At 43.3% G+C, this 19,128-nt stretch overlaps 1 protein-coding gene across 2 annotated transcripts in view; it reads left to right on the top strand.

Moving 5' to 3' along the window:
- KEAP1 (kelch like ECH associated protein 1) overlaps nucleotides 1-4,201 on the top strand; it is a 43,432-nt gene extending 39,231 nt beyond the window's left edge. The window contains exon 7 of one of the 2 annotated variants that reach the window (XM_056570552.1): nucleotides 3,013-4,201. In XM_056570552.1, coding sequence (XP_056426527.1) covers nucleotides 3,013-3,242 — 230 coding nt within the window. In that variant the 3' untranslated portion in view covers nucleotides 3,243-4,201. The remainder of the gene's footprint in view (nucleotides 1-3,012) is intronic. The other variant, XM_056570551.1, reaches the window with a different exon arrangement.
- Nucleotides 4,202-19,128: the final 14,927 nt, after the last annotated feature.

The raw sequence follows: 19,128 nt of genomic DNA on the forward strand, positions 1-19,128 counted from the left end.
GATAGGAGTTAAGCTGTCAGCACGGTAGTACCCCTTTAAGACTGTTGCCCAACGGAGGGAAATTTCCTGTGTATGGTGTCATAAGTTGTAAAGTATAATAAAGCAACTTACTAATATAATGCTGTTAGCCATGCTGCACATATATGTAACATCACTTCACACTCTCTGAAAGTAGAGCTCGTGTCCCTGCTCCCCTCCTGTCTGCTGAGGACCAGACCATTGATGTTAAGAGGTGGAGCTCATATTACTGCTCATTGGATTTTAAGGCAGCAGGATGACTTTCCCAGTCACAGTCATTTGTCAGGACAGGCTCACTGCTGTCTTATCTTACAAAGGCTTCCTGCTGCCTTATAAAATCTGAGCGTGTGATGTGATGTCATAGCTACAAGCGAGAGAGCAGAGCTAATATGTGTGCACTATGGCTAAAAAACATAGTAAAAATAAGTTGCTTTGTTATACTTTTTGACACCAAATTCAGGTTGTTTCTTATGTTGCACAACCGCTTTTATCTTTTCTGAATGATGGCTGAATGTGACAAAAATGTATCTGAACCAGAAAAGTTCTAGTAGCACCTGGGTCAATCCCCTGCTCCACATGAGTATAACTACTATAATACTGCCCCTTAAGAATATCATTACTATATACTGTCTGCTTTGTACAAGAATATAACTACTAAAATACTGCTCCTATATACAAGAATATACCTACTATAATACTGCTCCTATATACAAGAATATAACTGCTATAATACTGTCTCCTATATACAAGAATATAACTGCTATAATACTGCTCCTATATACAAGAATATAACTGCTATAATACTGCTCCTATATACAAGAATATAACTACTATAATACTGCTCCTATATACAAGAATATAACTGCTATAATACTGTCTCCTATATACAAGAATATAACTACTATAATACTGCCTCCTATATACAAGAATATACCTACTATAATACTGCTCCTATGTACAAGAATATAACTACTATAATACTTCCTCCTCTTTACAAGAATATAACTACTATAATACTGCTCCTATATACAATAATATAACTACTATAATACTGCTCCTATATACAAGAATATAACTACTATAATACTGCCTCCTATATAGAAGAATATAATTACTATAATACTGCTCATATATACAAGAATATAACTACTATAACACTGCCTCCTATATACAAGAATATAACTGCTATAATACTGCTCCTATATACAAGAATACAACTACTATAATACTGCTCCTATATACAAGAATATAACTGCTATAATACTGTCTCCTATATACAAGAATATAACTACTATAATACTGCTCCTATATACAAGAATAGAACTACTATAATACTGCCTCCTATATACAAGAATATAACTACTATAATACTGCCTCCTATATACAAGAATATAACTACTATAATACTGCTCCTATATACAAGAATATAACTACTATAATACTGCTCCTATATACAAGAATATAACTACTATAATACTGCTCCTATATACAAGAATATACCTACTATAATACTGCTCCTATGTACAAGAATATAACTACTATAACACTGCCACTTATATACAAGAATATAACTGCTATAATACTGCTCCTATATACAAGAATATAACTGCTATAATACTGCTCCTATATACAAGAATATAACTGCTATAATACTGCTCCTATATACAAGAATATAACTGCTATAATACTGCTCCTATATACAAGAATATAACTGCTATAATACTGCTCCTATATACAAGAATATAACTGCTATAATACTGCTCCTATATACAAGAATATAACTGCTATAATACTGCTCCTATATACAAGAATATAACTGCTATAATACTGCTCCAATATACAAGAATATAACTGCTATAATACTGTTCCTATATACAAGAATATACCTACAATAATACTGCCTCCTATATACAAGAATATAACTACTATAATACTGTCTCCTATATACAAGAATATAACTACTATAATAATGCTCCTATATACAAGAATATAACTACAATAATACTGCTCCTATATATAAGAATATAACTGCTATAATACTGTCTCCTATATACAAGAATATAACTACTATAATACTGCTCCTATATACAAGAATATACCTACAATAATACTGCCTCCTATATACAAGAATATAACTACTATAATACTGTCTCCTATATACAAGAATATAACTACTATAATAATGCTCCTATATACAAGAATATAACTACAATAATACTGCTCCTATATATAAGAATATAACTGCTATAATACTGTCTCCTATATACAAGAATATAACTACTATAATACTGCTCCAATATACAAGAATATAACTACTATAATACTGCTCCTATATACAAGAATATAACTACTATATTACTGCCTCCTATATACAAGAATATAACTACTATAATACTGCTCCTATATACAAGAATATAACTACTATAATACTGCCCCCCTATATACAAGAATATAACTACTATAATACTGCTCCTATATACAAGAATATAACTACTATAATACTGTCTCCTATATACAAGAATATAACTGCTATAATACTGCTCCTATATACAAGAATATAACTACTATAATACTGCTCCTATATACAAGAATATAACTACTATAATACTGCTCCTATATACAAGAATATAACTACTATAATACTGCTCCTATATACAAGAATATAACTACTATATTACTGCCTCCTATATACAAGAATATAACTACTATAATACTGCTCCTATATACAAGAATATAACTACTATAATACTGCCCCCCTATATACAAGAATATAACTACTATAATACTGCTCCTATATACAAGAATATAACTACTATAATACTGTCTCCTATATACAAGAATATAACTGCTATAATACTGCTCCTATATACAAGAATATAACTACTATAATACTGCTCCTATATACAAGAATATAACTACTATAATACTGCTCCTATATACAAGAATATAACTACTATAATACTGCTCCAATGATACAATTTTTCTGCCTTCTAGGTGGATATGATGGGAACACCTTCTTGGACAGTGTGGAATGTTATGACCCAGCCCAAGACACATGGACAGAGGTGACCCATATGATGTCGGGCCGTAGTGGTGTGGGAGTGGCGATCACTATGGAACCTTGCCGCAAAACTCAGTGTGGAAGTATTTTCCCAGAGCAGCAGAAAGATGAGACTAGAGACAAACAAAGAGGCAACTGCATCTTCTCCTCCATCAGCAAATAACATTGTGAGGATCTCCATCCACACATGTATACAGGGAGGCTTTCTGCATCCATCCATGGATTAAATTATTGCCTGGTAACTTAAAAAAAAAAAAAAAATTATTTTGTGGTCACGAACCCAAATTTTTTTTTATAACATGTTTAATTTCTTTAGCGTCTCTTCCTCTGTTTTACTGAGTGAAGCCAGCGCTGCAGTTTCTTAACCTCCGGTTCTTAACTCGAGTTGAGAATTTGTACAAATTAAAAAAAAAAAAAACACTTAAAAAAAAAAATGTTCAGTGTTAAAGAAAATAAAGTAGTAACTTTGATCATTATTTTTATGAATAGCAGGTAAGTGGCGTGTCTCCTGCATCACAAGATACCCAGTGCCATGTTAGTGGATTGGACATTCTTTGTTACTTTGTAATTCTATATTGGGGAGAAAAGAGAATTTTTCACCAATATTGGACACTATAAGGTTAGAAGTCAAATATATATTTTTTTTCTCTGCACCCTGAAAAATTCTGGGGGGGGGACAGTCCACAGGCAGCAGGTCCCAGCACTAGGACCACTTGGAAATGTTCCTTTTTCCCGCGCAGTCCAGAATTTTGATTTATCGTTGCGGAAACTCTTGACATGTGCGCGGTGCAGCTTATTGCAAGCAATTGGAGTCTGCTGCAATGGAATTTACGAGTGGAACTTTTCTATCAGAATCTGCTCGGAAATTCTGCCATGTGAATGGGGCCTTAAAGGTCTATTCACACGTACAGTATTCTGCGCAGATTTGATGCGCAGGATTTCAAGCTGTGTTCAGTCATTCAGTTTACACTGAAATCTGCGCAGAATACTGTCCGTGTGAATAGACCCTAAAGGAGAAGTCTCACCTAGAAACATTTTTCCATAATGCCCAGGCTGCAATAAAATAAAACCTGACTAACCTGCCTCCGTCTGTGTCCCGGTATCGCGCTCTGTCCTGCCGTCGCCGCCTTCTTCCTGGTCACAAAGCCCCTCAGCAAATCGCAGGCCGCAACGATGTCCCGCCTCTGCCGGTGATAGGCTGAGTGGTAGTTTGATGCACTGAATCCCAGAGACCAATGCTGTGGCTCCATGCATCACACTGCCGCCCAGCCTATCACTGGCAGAGGCGGGACATCGTTGCGGCCCTCGATTTGCTGAGGGGATTTGTGACGCACTGACCACGGCAGGACCAGGAAGAAGGCGGCCGGAACGGAGCGAGATACCGGGACACAGAGGGAGTGATGGCAGGTGAGTCATGTTTGTTTTATTTTATTACAGCCCGGGCATTATGGAAATTTGTTTTCTAGGTGAGACTTCTTCTTTTTAAAGGGGTACTCCGCTGCTCATCGTTATGAGCAAACTGTTCCGAACGTTGGAGCCGGCGTCGGGAGCTTGTGACATCATAGCCCCGCCCCCTCGTGACTTCACGCCCCGCCCCCTCAATGCAAGTCCCATAGACTTGCATTGAGGGGGCGGAGCGTGACTCCATGAGGGGGCGGGTTTATGACGTCACAGGCTGTCGCCTCCAACCTTCAGAACAGTTTGTTCCAAACTTTGAGCAGCGGAGTACCCCTTTAAGGCTGAGTCCATATGTGCTACTTTGCTACTATTAATTTTTTTTGTTAAAGGGGTATTCCAGACCAAAACTTTTTTTTTTTTTTTTTTTTTTTTTTTTATATATCAACTGGCTCCGGAAAGTTAAACAGATTTGTAAATTGCTTCTATTAAAAAATCTTAATCCTTCTAATAGTTATTCGCTTCTGAAGTTGAGTTGTTTTTTTCTGTCTAACTGCTCTCTGATGACTCACGTCCCGGGAGCTGTGCAGTTCCTATGGGGATATTCTCCCATCATGCACAGCTCCCGGGACGTGACATCATCATTGAGCAGTTAGACAGAAAACTTCAGACGCTAATAATTATTGGAAGGATTAAGATTTTTGTAATAGAAGTAATTTACAAATCTGTTTAACTTTCCTGAGCCAGTTGATATATATATATAAAAAAAAAAGGTTTTGCCTGGAATACCCCTTTAAAGCAAAACATTAAAAAAAAATTTTTTTTACTGTAAATTAAAAACCAAAAATCTGTAACTGCACTTTTTTTGTTTTTTTGTACAAGCATGGCACATGTGAACCCCAATAATTTCAGGGTAAATTGTATTTAAAGTGCATTATTTACTTTCCCTACCTTATTTTTGTTTTATTTTACCAAAAAAAAAAAAAAACATTTAAAATTCTTGTATCTTTAAGACCTAAATTCAGTTGAGATGATGGAAGCTTTAGGCTGGACGACGTATCGTCTTCATGTAGCAGGTATTGGATAGCATCCTGTCAAGCTGGAACTTCCATATAAAAATTCAGCTCTTGAATTGTCACTTTTCAATATTATTATTATTCTATTTAATTTCGAGTTGATATAATTGTTTCATTATTGTTATAACTTACATTTGGGCAAATGTAAAGAAAAAATAACCAATCGCACTTTAGAATACCCACCCTAATTTTTTATTTTTTTTTCTTGTTCTCTTCTATAATTAAAGATTGAAGTATTCATGTTCGCTATTGTTATACAATGTGTATATTATGTAGTATTTAAGTTTAAGTGACTTCTTGAGTACGAGGCTTTGCTTTTGCAGCTTTTGAGCACGAATTTAAAGGAGTACTCCGGTGGAAAACTTTTAGTTTTTTGTTTTTTAAATCAACTGGTGCCAGAAAGTTAAACAGATTTGTAAATGACTTCTATTAAAAAAAATCTTAATCCTTCCACTACTTATCAGCAGCTGTATACTACAGAGGAAATGCTTTTTCTTTTTGGAACACAGTGCTCTCTGCTGACATCTCTGTCCATTTTAAGAACTGTCCAGAGTAGGAGAAAATACCCATAGCAAACATACGCTGCTCTGGACAGTTCCTAAAATGGACAGAGATGTCAGCAGAGAGCACTGTGCTCGTGATGTCAGCAGAGAGCACTGTTTACCAAAAAGAGAATAATTTCCTCTGTAGTATTCAGCAGCTAATAAATACTGGAAGGATTAAGATTTTTTAAATAGAAGTAATTTACAAATCTGTTAACTTTGTGGCACCAGTTAATAAAAAAAAAAAAAAAAAAGTTTTCCACCGGAGTACCCCTTTAAAGTGTACCGGTTGCTTATAAAATATATATATATATATATATAAATAAATTTGACCTATCCTACAGACATGTCAAAAGTTTTGATCAGTTGGATCTCGAGTGGTCAGATCCCAACCGATCACTAATCTTCTGAGACAATCCTGTAGACTTACATGTTCTCAGTCATGTCTCACATAGGCGGGGGAAAAAAATGTGCTTAGCGTGCTCTTCTCCCAGGTTGTTCTAGCGATCTGTCATGGTCTGAACACTCAGACCCTGACCAATCAAAACTGTTCACACGTCTCTACAAGTCATGTCATGTTTTCAGGATTTCCTTAGTCTTTCACAGCTGACATAACTGGTGATTCACTGACATATTGCCTGTGAAAGACTAACGAAATCCAGAAAACATGACCCATTGGGGGGGGGGGGGGTCTTAAGGGCCGTGCTTGAAAAACAAAACTTTGTCGATGATTCCCCAGCCCTGTATATTAAGTATAAAAAAAATACAAGGGCTCATCCTATATACATGAGATGAATTTTTGCCAGAACACCTAATTTTGGCAAGAATGGCCCAACCATGGAGGTCTCACTTCTCTCCTCAGATGATGGATGTTGGGGTAGGAGAGAAGGATTAGGCATGCTGGATTTAAAGGGGTATTCCGGGCCAAAAATCTTATCCCCTATACAAAGGATAGGGGATAAGATGTCTGATCGCGGGGGCCCGCTGCTGAGACCCCCCGCGATTTCCCTGCAGCACCCACATTCTTTGTGGAGCTACGTCTCCAGTTTAGGAAACCTCTGGGTTCCCGGGACTGGGGTCGTGACGTCACGCCCCTCCATTCATGTCTATGGGAGGGGGCGTGACTGCCCATAGACAGACATGAATGGAGAGGGCGTGGCGTGACATCATGTCCCCAGTCCTGGAGGTTTCCTAAACTGGAGACGCAGCCCCGCATAGAATGCGGGTGCTGCGGTGGGTCCCAGCAGCGGGCTCCCCGTGATCAGACATCTTATCCTCTATCCTTTGGATAGGGCATAAGATGTTTTTGCCCGGAATACCCCTTTAAACATGCCTTATTCTAGTGTTCTCGAGGGAATGCTTTCTGGCAGCGGCTTATTCCCCTCTCTTTTCACAACACAAGCGCACTTGGCCAAAATCGGGCATGTATGTGTATTAATGGGTTGGCAGAAATAGCTGTCACCTGAATGAGCATGGGGCTGACCACTATATAATATGCATGGCTAGCCCTTCTGACGTGTACACCGTGTTCTACCCAGCTGTGCTCAACTACTTATTTATAGATAAATCTTTTTTCCCTCTTCCCAAAACTGAGATAATAAATTCCACATTGTAATTGTTTAGCCCCCCCCCCCCCCCCCGTGTGACCTCATGTGTACATTGTAGTCTGGCTTAACAATCCCTTTTGGATGACTACGACTGTGGAACTGGGCAAAGCTGACCTAAGGGCGAATCGTCCTCTTCTCTCGTGTCTCCAGACATTCACCTAAAGACTTTCCTCCATGAATACAAATCCTTGTTCAAGCCGATTCTTGCCAGCATCCTAAGATTTGTCAGGAAGGGTTGTCTCTGGTCAGCTGAAGATGTCCAACCAACCAGAACGGTTGGATCTTACCAAACCAAGACTAAACTTTCAGCCGAGAGTTGTTTTTGATATATATATTTGTTCTGGTTTGATTCCAAGTTTCTACTGATAACTTGACGGATATAATTCTTATTATAATCTTTGTTTTAATTGAACTCTTATAGACTTAGTTAGAGGCAGCATCATCAGCAACCACCTAAAAGGTTGGAGATTCCGGTCTATATAAGACCCTTATTGTCATGACTTATCGATACGCAGCATCTCACTATAGAGACTGAAGGGATGGAAGCTACGCTTCTCTATTATGCTAACTTTTTGATGTCTTGCCAAGGTCCATAAACCCTAAGAGTTTATACAGAAGTGTATTTAGTGTACATACTGACAGATGTATAGGACGGATTTTAACATCTATTTTTTTTTTCTTTTGCCACGGTGCTGCATTTATTATGTGTATATAGAACCCATTGCAGACCCGCTCAGTCTGCGACACCTGTGTATTGTACAGATCTGTTTTATTGGCAATGTCCGAATGTAATTTATCACCGTTTTCAATATAAAGTTGTCATTTCATGAACGTCTCCACTTTTTATTCACTTAGATGGTCGATTCTCAAAATGAAGAAAAAAAAAATTATATTTTGGTACTAAAAACCTTGCACCAAGGTATAAACAGATCACTTTTTTTTTCAGGAAAGCGCAAGGTTCACTTACAAAACGTTATCAAGGGGCAATTCACACTTATTGTTTTGTATACAATGCATTTGGAGAGTCTTCAGACACTTTTTCACTTCTTGTTATGTTAAAGGAGTTTTACCATTATTCACTTTCCACAGCAAATTTCATACTTTGTTAGGTTGAATGAAAATAAATGTCTGCCTCTGAAAAATAACACAGACACAACTTTATTTCTTTGTCTCTGCCTTTTCTCTTTATATGAAAACCTGTGTGGTGGGTGGAGCTCCCAATGGTCACATTGTTTCCTTTGGACTTCATTTCCCAGCAGTCATTAGTTCAGAGTTATCCATCAGGAGTATTTAATCTTCATAATGGTAACATTTTCTTTTCTCTCCTCAGACAGCACCCAGTGTTATTATAGTGAAGAATATCCTTCGCCCTCTCCTCCTGACAAGTGAATTTAGTGTTACAGACTGTAATATAGAAGCTATAGCAGTACATCATGTATATTTACCTCATCCTGGCCAGTGAATATTCAGCCAGGCTCCCTCATACGTGTTTAACACAATGAATGATGTACTTCTAGAAGGTTCTGAGAGGATAGTGTAGAAGCTGTATGCTACAGTCTATTTGGTTGTATATTCATTGGGGGAGATTTATCAAAACCTGTGCAAAGGAAAAGTTGCCCATAGCAACCAATCAGATTGCTTCTTTCATTTTGCAGAGGCCTCGTTAAAAATGAAAGAAGCAAGCTGATTGGTTGCTATGGGCAACTGGGCAACTTTTCCTCTGGACAGGTTATGATAAATCTCCCCCATTGTGTATAAGAACTGAGCATATCTGACCAGAAAAGGAAACTGCCTATAGGATGGATCCCATGACAACAAACAAAAAAAACAAGAGAGCTTCCTGCCTATAGTGATAGGGTGGCCTTTTAAAAATGATTGATTTCTGATAATTACTTGTATTTGCAAATATGTTTAATTTCACATAATGCTTCAGTTTAGATCTATTGATCTTAATGGTAAAACCCTTTTAAAGGGGTTATCCACCATAAGGTGATTTGAGTACTTACCTGACAGACAGTAATGTACATGTTTAGGAAGGATCCGTGCTGGTCTTGGAGCTCAACTGCTATGTTCCGGGTCAGCCACAACACTGTGGCTCTTTTTGTGAACTGGCTATTTCCTGTTGGAGTTCCTCCCTAGAACTACATGTCCCATAATTCCTTTATGTGTAAGGTCACTTTTCTCCAACCCATTGAAACACACCTGTGCTCCCATCAATGCAATAGACCAATGTTCTCTTTCCAGGGTGCCTACAGCTGTTGCAAACATACAATTCAATGCAGAATGATCTCCTTCCCACCCAGCGGTTGCTCCACCCATTGAAGCAGACAGGCTTCCACAGATCAAATGACTAGTGATGTAATGTCTCATTCCACATTGCAACCTGGGAAACCTGAGACCACACTCATTTTGTATGCTGTTAAAAATAAACATTGGGCCAAAAATCACATAAGAATTGTGAGACCACCATAAAAAACACAGGTACAGACATTATATTATGAATTACACTAACTTTACAGCCCTCCATAGCATAGTCAAATGAAAAAAAATCCCGGAATACCCCTTTAAGTTCCCTGATCCTTCTGCACTCAATACTCCATTATGACAAAGTGATAACGGAATGTTAGAAATATTTACTCTTTTATGGAAAAGGAAAAACTCAAATCTTGCAGTGACATAAGTATTCATACCCTTTACTCAGGGCTTAGTTGAAGCCTCCAGTGTTTTTGGTGATGAGGCCACAAGGTTTACACACCTGGATTTCCTCCATTCTTCTCTGCAGATCCTCAGGTTCTGTCAGGTTGGATGAGGACCCTCGGTAGAAGCCATTTTCAGGTCTCTCCAGAGATGTTCTTTTGGGTTCAGGCTCAGGCTTGGCCACACAAGGACATTCATAGAGTTGTCTCTAAACCGCTCCTGTGTTGTCTTGGCCGTGTGCTTACGGGCATTGGGGGGGGGGGGGATTTAAAGGAGTACTCTGCAGAGTACTCCTGCTCACATTCCTGGGTCCTCCGGTCCATCTTCTTCATACTTCCGTGTGAACGAAGCATCACATGGAGCTCAGCCTATTATGGGCCGAGGCAGGACATGGCTGAGCGCCATGTGACGCTTCGTTAACACGGAAGTATGAAGAAGATGGACCGAAGGACCGATCAGCTGTAGTGACGCTCCGCGGGAACCCAGAAAGGTGAGAGATGGTTTATTTTCATTTTTTTTTTTGCAGCCCGGGCAGGACGGAGCAGGAATACTCTGAGATAAGAAAACGTATCCCCCCCATCCTAAAGGATCGGGGATAAGTTTCAGAGCACGGGGGATCCGACCGCTGGGGCCCCATTAGTCAGCAGCAAGGGGGTGTGCCCGACCACCGCATGACGCGGCAGCCGACACGCCCACTCAATACATCTCTCTGAGAGAGCCGGGGCGCTGCATTTGGCAGCCTTCGCCTCTGCCATAGAATTGTATTCAGGGGCATGTAAAAGAAAAAAAATTGCAGATTTGTCGCATCAACCTCAATTACACTGCAAACATTCACCAGCCCGGATCTGGCTTACAAAACCATCCGAAGACCGCATCTAAAGGGGAAAAAACTTTTTGCACAGGTGAAGAAAAGTCACAGAGGAGAATTCATGCAAAGTGCTGTTCTAAAGTGAAATTTCCAAAAAATTGTACTAGCCCCATATTTATCACAGGCCCTGCACTATTTTATGAATTTGTACACTCCAACTATGTGTTAAAAAAAAAAAAAAAAGGAAATGGCAGAAGCACACTTGGTCAACAAAATGGAGGCTCTTAGCGCACTTTTTGATCAAAACGTGTCCCCCCTCCATCCACCACGCAGAGGTGGCCTCATATCGGATGGGACCCTAACACTCACTCATCTCTGCTGGGCATGCAGCCTCCAACTGGGTGACATGTTGGATCCACTATCAATCAAACCACCTCCTGTGAAATAGGGGAGGGGATGCACGGCTGCAGAGGGAGCCACTCCCTTGATTTGCACAGCAAAAACAAAAAAATGTAGCCAGCACCTAAACCCAATACACGGGTGCACGCTGCTGTGGCAAGTACAAAACATGTAAAAAAAATGAAATTGGCAGCAGCACACTTGGTTAACTATACCATCAAAACCTGTGTCTAACATCAGTCCATCTAGACTGACTTTGATAAATGTCCCCCATTTTCTTGTTGGAATGTGAACCCTCTGCTCAGTCTGAGGTCCAGAGCGCTCTGGATCAGGTTTTAATTAAGAATATATCTGGACTTTTCTGCATACAGCTTTTCCTTAACCCTGACCAGTCTCTCTGTCTCCATAGCATGATGCTGCCCCCACCAGGATCACTGCAGGGATGGTATTGGGCAGGTGATGGGCAGTGCCTGGTTTCCTCCAGACATGATGCTGCCCCCACCATGATCACTGTAAGGATAGTATTGGGCAGGTGATGGGCAGTGCCTGGTCTCCTCCAGACATGATGCTGCCCCCACCATGATCACTGTAGGGATGGTATTGGGCAGGTGATGGGCAGTGCCTGGTTTCCTCCAGACATGATGCTGCCCCCCCACCATGATCACTGTAGGGATGGTATTGGGCAGGTGATGGGCAGTGCCTGGTTTCCCCCAGACATGATGCTGCCCCCACCATGATCACTGTAGGGATGGTATTGGGCAGGTGATGGGCAGTGCCTGGTTTCCTCCAGACATGATGCTGCCCCCACCATGATCACTGTAGGGATGGTATTGGGCAGGTGATGGGCAGTGCCTGGTTTCCTCCAGACATGATGCTGCCCCCACCATGATCACTGTAGGGATGGTATTGGGCAGGTGATGGGCAGTGCCTGGTTTCCTCCAGACATGATGCTGACCCCACCAAGATCACTGTAGGGATGGTATTGGGCAGGAGATGGACAGTGCCTGGTTTCCTCCAGACATGATGCTGCCCCCACCATGATCACTGTAGGGATGGTATTGGGCAGGTGATGGGCAGTGCCTGGTCTCCTCCAGACATGATGCTGCCCCCACCATGATCACTGTAGGGATGGTATTGGGCAGGTGATGGGCAGTGCCTGGTTTCCTCCAGACATGATGCTGCCCCCCCACCATGATCACTGTAGGGATGGTATTGGGCAGGTGATGGGCAGTGCCTGGTTTCCCCCAGACATGATGCTGCCCCCACCATGATCACTGTAGGGATGGTATTGGGCAGGTGATGGGCAGTGCCTGGTTTCCTCCAGACATGATGCTGCCCCCACCATGATCACTGTAGGGATGGTATTGGGCAGGTGATGGGCAGTGCCTGGTTTCCTCCAGACATGATGCTGACCCCACCAAGATCACTGTAGGGATGGTATTGGGCAGGAGATGGACAGTGCCTGGTTTCCTCCAGACATGATGCTGCCCCCACCATGATCACTGTAGGGATGGTATTGGGCAGGTGATGGGCAGTGCCTGGTCTCCTCCAGACATGATGCTGCCCCCACCATGATCACTGCAGGGATGGTATTGGGCAGGTGATGGGCAGTGCCTGGTTTCCCCCAGACATGATGCTGCCCCCACCATGATCACTGTAGGAATGGTATTGGGCAGGTGATGGGCAGTGCCTGGTTTCCCCCAGACATGATGCTGCCCCCACCATGATCACTGCAGGGATGGTATTGGGCAGGTGATGGGCAGTACCTGGTTTCCCCCAGACATGATGTTGCCCCCCACCATGATCACTGTAGGGATGGTATTGGGCAGGTGATGGGCAGTGCCTGGTTTCCCCCAGACATGATGCTGCCCCCACCATGATCACTGTAGGGATGGTATTGGGCAGGTGATGGGCAGTACCTGGTTTCCCCCAGACATGATGTTGCCCCCACCATGATCACTGTAGGGATGGTATTGGGCAGGTGATGGACAGTGCCTGGTTTCCCCCAGACATGATGCTGTCCCCACCATGATCACTGTAGGGATGGTATTGGGCAGGTGATGGGCAGTGCCTGGTTTCCTCCAGACATGATGCTGTCCCCACCATGATCACTGTAGGGATGGTATTGGGCAGGTGATGGGCAGTGCCTGGTTTCCCCCAGACATGATGCTGTCCCCACCATGATCACTGTAGGGATGGTATTGGGCAGGTGATGGGCAGTGCCTGGTTTCTCCCAGACATGATGCTGCCCCCACCATGATCACTGTAGGGATGGTATTGGGCAGGTGATGGGCAGTGCCTGGTTTCCCCCAGACATGATGCTGCCCCCACCATGATCACTGCAGGGATGGTATTGGGCAGGTGATGGGCAGTGCCTGGTTTCCCCCAGACATGATGCTGCCCCCACCATGATCACTGCAGGGATGGTATTGGGCAGGTGATGGACAGTACCTGGTTTCCCCCAGACATGATGCTGCCCCCACCATGATCACTGTAGGGATGGTATTGGGCAGGTGATGGGCAGTGCCTGGTTTCCTCCAGACATGATGCTGTCCCCACCATGATCACTGTAGGGATGGTATTGGGCAGTGCCTGGTTTCCTCCAGACATGATGCTGCCCCCACCATGATCACTGTAGGGATGGTATTGGGCAGGTGATGGGCAGTGCCTGGTTTCCTCCAGACATGATGCTGCTCCCACCATGATCACTGTAGGAATGGTATTGGGCAGGTGATGGGCAGTGCCTGGTTTCCCCCAGACATGATGTTGTCCCCACCATGATCACTGTAGGGATGGTATTGGGCAGGTGATGGGCAGTGCCTGGTTTCCCCCAGACATGATGTTGCCCCCACCATGATCACTGTAGGGATGGTATTGGGCAGGAGATGGGCAGTGCGTGGTTTCCTCCAGACATGATGGCCAAAAATTAAGGCCAAAAACTTGAATCTCGTTTTCCTCAGACCAGAGAATCTTGTTTCTGAGACTTTTTTTTTGTAAATTCCAGACTGCTTCCACGTGTCTTTTTGGTAGAGTGGCCAGAAAGAAGCCTTTCCATAGTATTAAGCCCTGATCGTGGCGGCTGCAGTGATGTCGACCTTCTGAAAGTTTCTCCCATTTGCACACTTTGAACCTCAGCCAGACCATTGGGTTCTTGGTCATCTCTCCTACCAAGGCGCTTTTTTTATTTAAAATTGTAAACATAAAAAATGTAAATAAAACAGTAAGCCAATGTGGACAGTAAAATAAACAATATTCTTGCTTGTACTGCTTTGTATACATGCATTTCCTTGAAGTGTATTGTTTGTATTTTTGTCTATTGTTATAAAAAAAAAATATATATTCTTGGTGCTGCAGGTCATCTGTCTGACCAGCAGATGGCAGTGTGTAATTACTAATGTCAGTGACCATTCTATGACGCTTGCGGTTTCTATACTATACCATGGCGTGTTGGAAACCCTAGAAAAATTCTGGACCCATATAAACTACACAATGGACCACAAGGGTTAGCGCTCTGGGGTCTCCCGCTCCCTCTTATTGTGAACCCCCCCCCCCATTGCGGTGCTGTTTGTCATTGTGTGACACTAGAACTATTTGTTCTTCTCCCAAGGTTTCCTATATTAGCCGATGATATGTCCTGGTCTTGGCCTTATACCGCACCCCGCCCCCCCCCCCCAGGGTACTGCTGTGTACAGGATGGCGCTATACTCTAGTAGCAACACGACGCAGGGGAAATATTTCTGTTGCAATAAGTCACCAGTGAAGAAAAATGATGGCGTCAGCTGTGACTTTTATTGTTTCGTCACGGGAATAAGATCCCCAGGGTGAAGTCATGTCAACAGGTGAAAACTTTTTTTTTTTTTTTTTTAAATCAACTGGTGCCAGAAAGTTAAACAGATTTGTAAATTACTTCTATTAAAAAATCTTAATCCTTCCAGTACTTATTAGCTGCCGAATACTACAGAGGAAATTCTTTTCTTTTTGGAACACAGAGCTCTCTGCTGACATCATGAGCACAGTGCTCTCTGCTGACATCTCTGTCCATTTTAGGAACTGTCCAGAGCAGCATATGTTTGCTATGGGGATTTTCTCCTACTCTGGACAGTTATTAAAATGGACAGGGATGTCAGGAGAGAGCACTGTGGTCATGATGTCAGCAGAGAGCTCGGTGTTCCAAAAAGAAAATATTTTCCTCTGTAGTATTCAGTAGCTAATAAGTACTGGAAGTTGATAAAAAGAGAAAAAAAAATTCCACCGCAGTACCCTTTTAAACCAGCATGGTGTTTCCCAACCAGTGTGCCTCCAGCTGTTGCAAAACTACAACCCCAGCATGCCCGGACAGCCTTCGGCTGTCCGGGCATGCTGGGAGTTGTAGTTTTGCAACAGCTGGAGGCACACTGGTTGAGAGACACTATTTTAGAGTCTGGTTGTCAGTGAATGGACACAAGACTCGTTACAGTGTATCAGTTTTCTAATGTCCTAAGCCTTTTTTTTTTTTTATCTGTGCAGATTTTTTATTTCTTGGTGGGTAAAACAACCTGTGAAACCGCGATCGTGACGCAGTATTCTAGGTTTATAGTAGAGAAATAATAAAATCCCATCATGTCCTTAGGTTGTGTGTGTGCGCTATTGCAGCTCGCTTCCATTGAAGTTAATGGAGCAAAGTTGCAATACCTCATACAACCTGGGGACAGTGGTGGTGCTGCTGCTTTTTTATTTTTTTTATTTTTTAGAAGAAATTATCTCTGTTTTTCTAATTCTGGATACTCCTTTTAAATACCGTATATACTCGAGTATAAGCCAACCCGAATATAAGCCGAGGCCCCTAATTTCACCCCAAAAACCCAGAAAAAAAAATTAAAAAAAATTATTGATTCGACTATAAGCCTAGGGTGGGAAATACATCAACCCCCACCGCTGTCATCATCCAGACCCCCCGTCATTAACACCCCTGTCATCATCACCCTGTCATCATTACCCCCCCCCCCCCTTCATCATCACCGCCTGTCAATCAGTGGTCTTTAACCTGCGGACCTCCAGATGTTGCAAAACTACAACTCCCAGCATGCCCGAACTGCCGCCTTCGTCATCATCCAGACCCCCCTTTAGTTTTCTACTCGCCTCCCCTCGGTGGGAAGGAAGGGTGACCTGGTCCAGGCCATCTATGCTGCAGGGACCATCCGGTGGGGAGGGTTAGTCATTCCGGGCTGTCCGTTTTCACCGGGAGGCCCTCTTCTCCGTGCCGGCCCCAGACTAGTGACGTTGCCTTGGCGACGACGCACAGGGACGTTCATGCTCAGGGACGTCTGGGCCTCCCGGTGAAAATGGACAGCCCGGAACGACTAACCCTCCCCACCAGATGGTCCCTGCAGCATAGATGGCCCGGACCAGCTCACCCTTCCTTCCCACCGAGGAGAGGGGAGTAGAAAACTAAAGGGGGGGTCTGGATGATGATGAAGGCCACAGTGTGTGGTCTTCAACCTGCGGACCTGCTGATGTTTCAAAACTACAACTCCCAGCATGCACGGACAGCCGATGGCTGTCCGGGCATGCTGGGAGTTGTAGTTTTGCAACATCTGGAGGTCCACAGGTTGAAGACCACTGAGAAGGGATTGACAGGCGGAGAGTTCACTCGAGTATAAGCCGAGGGGGGTGTTTTCAGCAAGAAAAATCGTGCTGAAAAACTCGGCTTATACTCGAGTATATACGGTACTTAAAATGAGTTGTGTCTGTGATTTGCTTGTACGTTGCAATGCCAAATTCAGCCTATGGACAGGAGTGGCGCCGTTATTGGGGAAAATAAATTTAGAGATGCTTCTATTCTGCATTCACGTCTAGATAGCTTTTCAGTGACCACAGCAGCTAAGGTCCTTGTGATACTTAAAGGGGTACTCCGCCGTTAGACATGTTATCTCCTATCTAAATGGGGGGGGGGGGGGGGGTCTGGCCACTGGGGACCCCCGCGATCTCTGCTGCGGAACCCCAGTCATCCGTTGCAAAGAGCGAACTCATCTCCATGCCGCGTCCATTTAGGTCTATAGGAGGAGGCTGTGTACTAGCCATCACACCCCCTCCCATAGACATGAATGGAGGGGGCGGGATGTCATGATCAGGGAAGCCCCAGGCTTCCGTGATCGTAACGCCGCAGCGACGGCCTGGAGATCACGTGGGGTCCCAGCGGACGGACACCCCCTGCAATCAGACATGTTATCCCCTATCCTTTGGATAGGGGATAACACGTCTAGAGGCGGAGTACCCCTTTAAGTTTGATGGTGCCCAACCCTCAATGCCCCCCCCCCTGCCCTCACAGCTTCAACCCGGTCTAGTTTACATTAAACAACAATATCCAGAGGTAAATCTTCCCAAAAAAACAGCACCACCTCTACCCTCAGGTTGTATGTTGTATTACAACTTTGCTCCATTCACGTCAATGGAACTGAGCTGCAATACCGCACACAACCTGAGGACAAGGGTGGTGCTGTTTTTTGAAGAAAAAAAAATAAACTGTGGTTATTTTCATTTTGGATAACTCTTCTAATGGAAAGGGACATCTCATTGTGATCTCCCATGAGGCCTCTGTGTCCTAGCAGATGGGTTCCCACCAATGACACGTATATCAGATCCTATCCCAATGTTCCTCTTTTTCCATAGAGGAGAACTGCAAAAGTCACAGATACTTTCAGCAAACATCCGGCACAGACATGGGGATGTTTTTCACTGTAATGGATGATCTACAGGCACCTCCATTTTTTAAGCAAATAAGGCAGTGTTTCCCAACCAGGATGCCTCCATCCTTTGGATAGGGGATAAGATGCCAGGGGCGGAGTACCCCTTTAAGTTTTACTGTGATCGACCCCCGTCACCAGGAAGAGGATCACACTGGGGACCACAGCAGTGATACCAAAGGGACTGGGGGAGCACGGGAGGTGGGCAATGGTTTATTTTTTATTATGAGATAATATTATGAGATTAGTAAATAAAGAATACACCCTAGTGTTGGAGTACCCCTTTAATTTGGAGCAATCTGGTAATGTTTTGATGGGTTTTCTTCTTGTAGCCGAACTGCTGTTCCCTAATTAAAGGGGTACTCCGGTGCATCTTATCCCCTATCCAAAGGATAGGGGATAAGATGCCTGATCGCAGGAGTCCTGCAGCTGGGGACGCCCGGGAACATGCACGCGGCACCCCGTTTGTAATCAGTCCCCGGAGCGTGTTCGCTCCGGATCTGATTACGGTCGACCGCAGGGCCGGCGGCGTGTCACGCCTCCGCCCCCGTGTGACGCCACGCTCCGCCCCTCAATGCAAGCCTACGAGAGGGGGGCGTGATAGCTGCGATCAGGCATCTTATCCCCTATGCTTTGGATAGGGGATAAGATGTGTAAGCACCAGAGTACCCCTTTAAAGAAGCTTTATCTTCACACCCAAAAGTTTATTATGAAAATAGTAAATAAAAACTCACTTACTTTGGTCCCTTGCAGCACCCCAGGTGTGATGTTATCTGGTTCCCCACTCACCCCACCCAACCGTT

The sequence above is a fragment of the Hyla sarda genome, chromosome 4 (assembly GCF_029499605.1).
Source record: "Hyla sarda isolate aHylSar1 chromosome 4, aHylSar1.hap1, whole genome shotgun sequence".
Lineage (NCBI taxonomy): Eukaryota > Metazoa > Chordata > Amphibia > Anura > Hylidae > Hyla > Hyla sarda.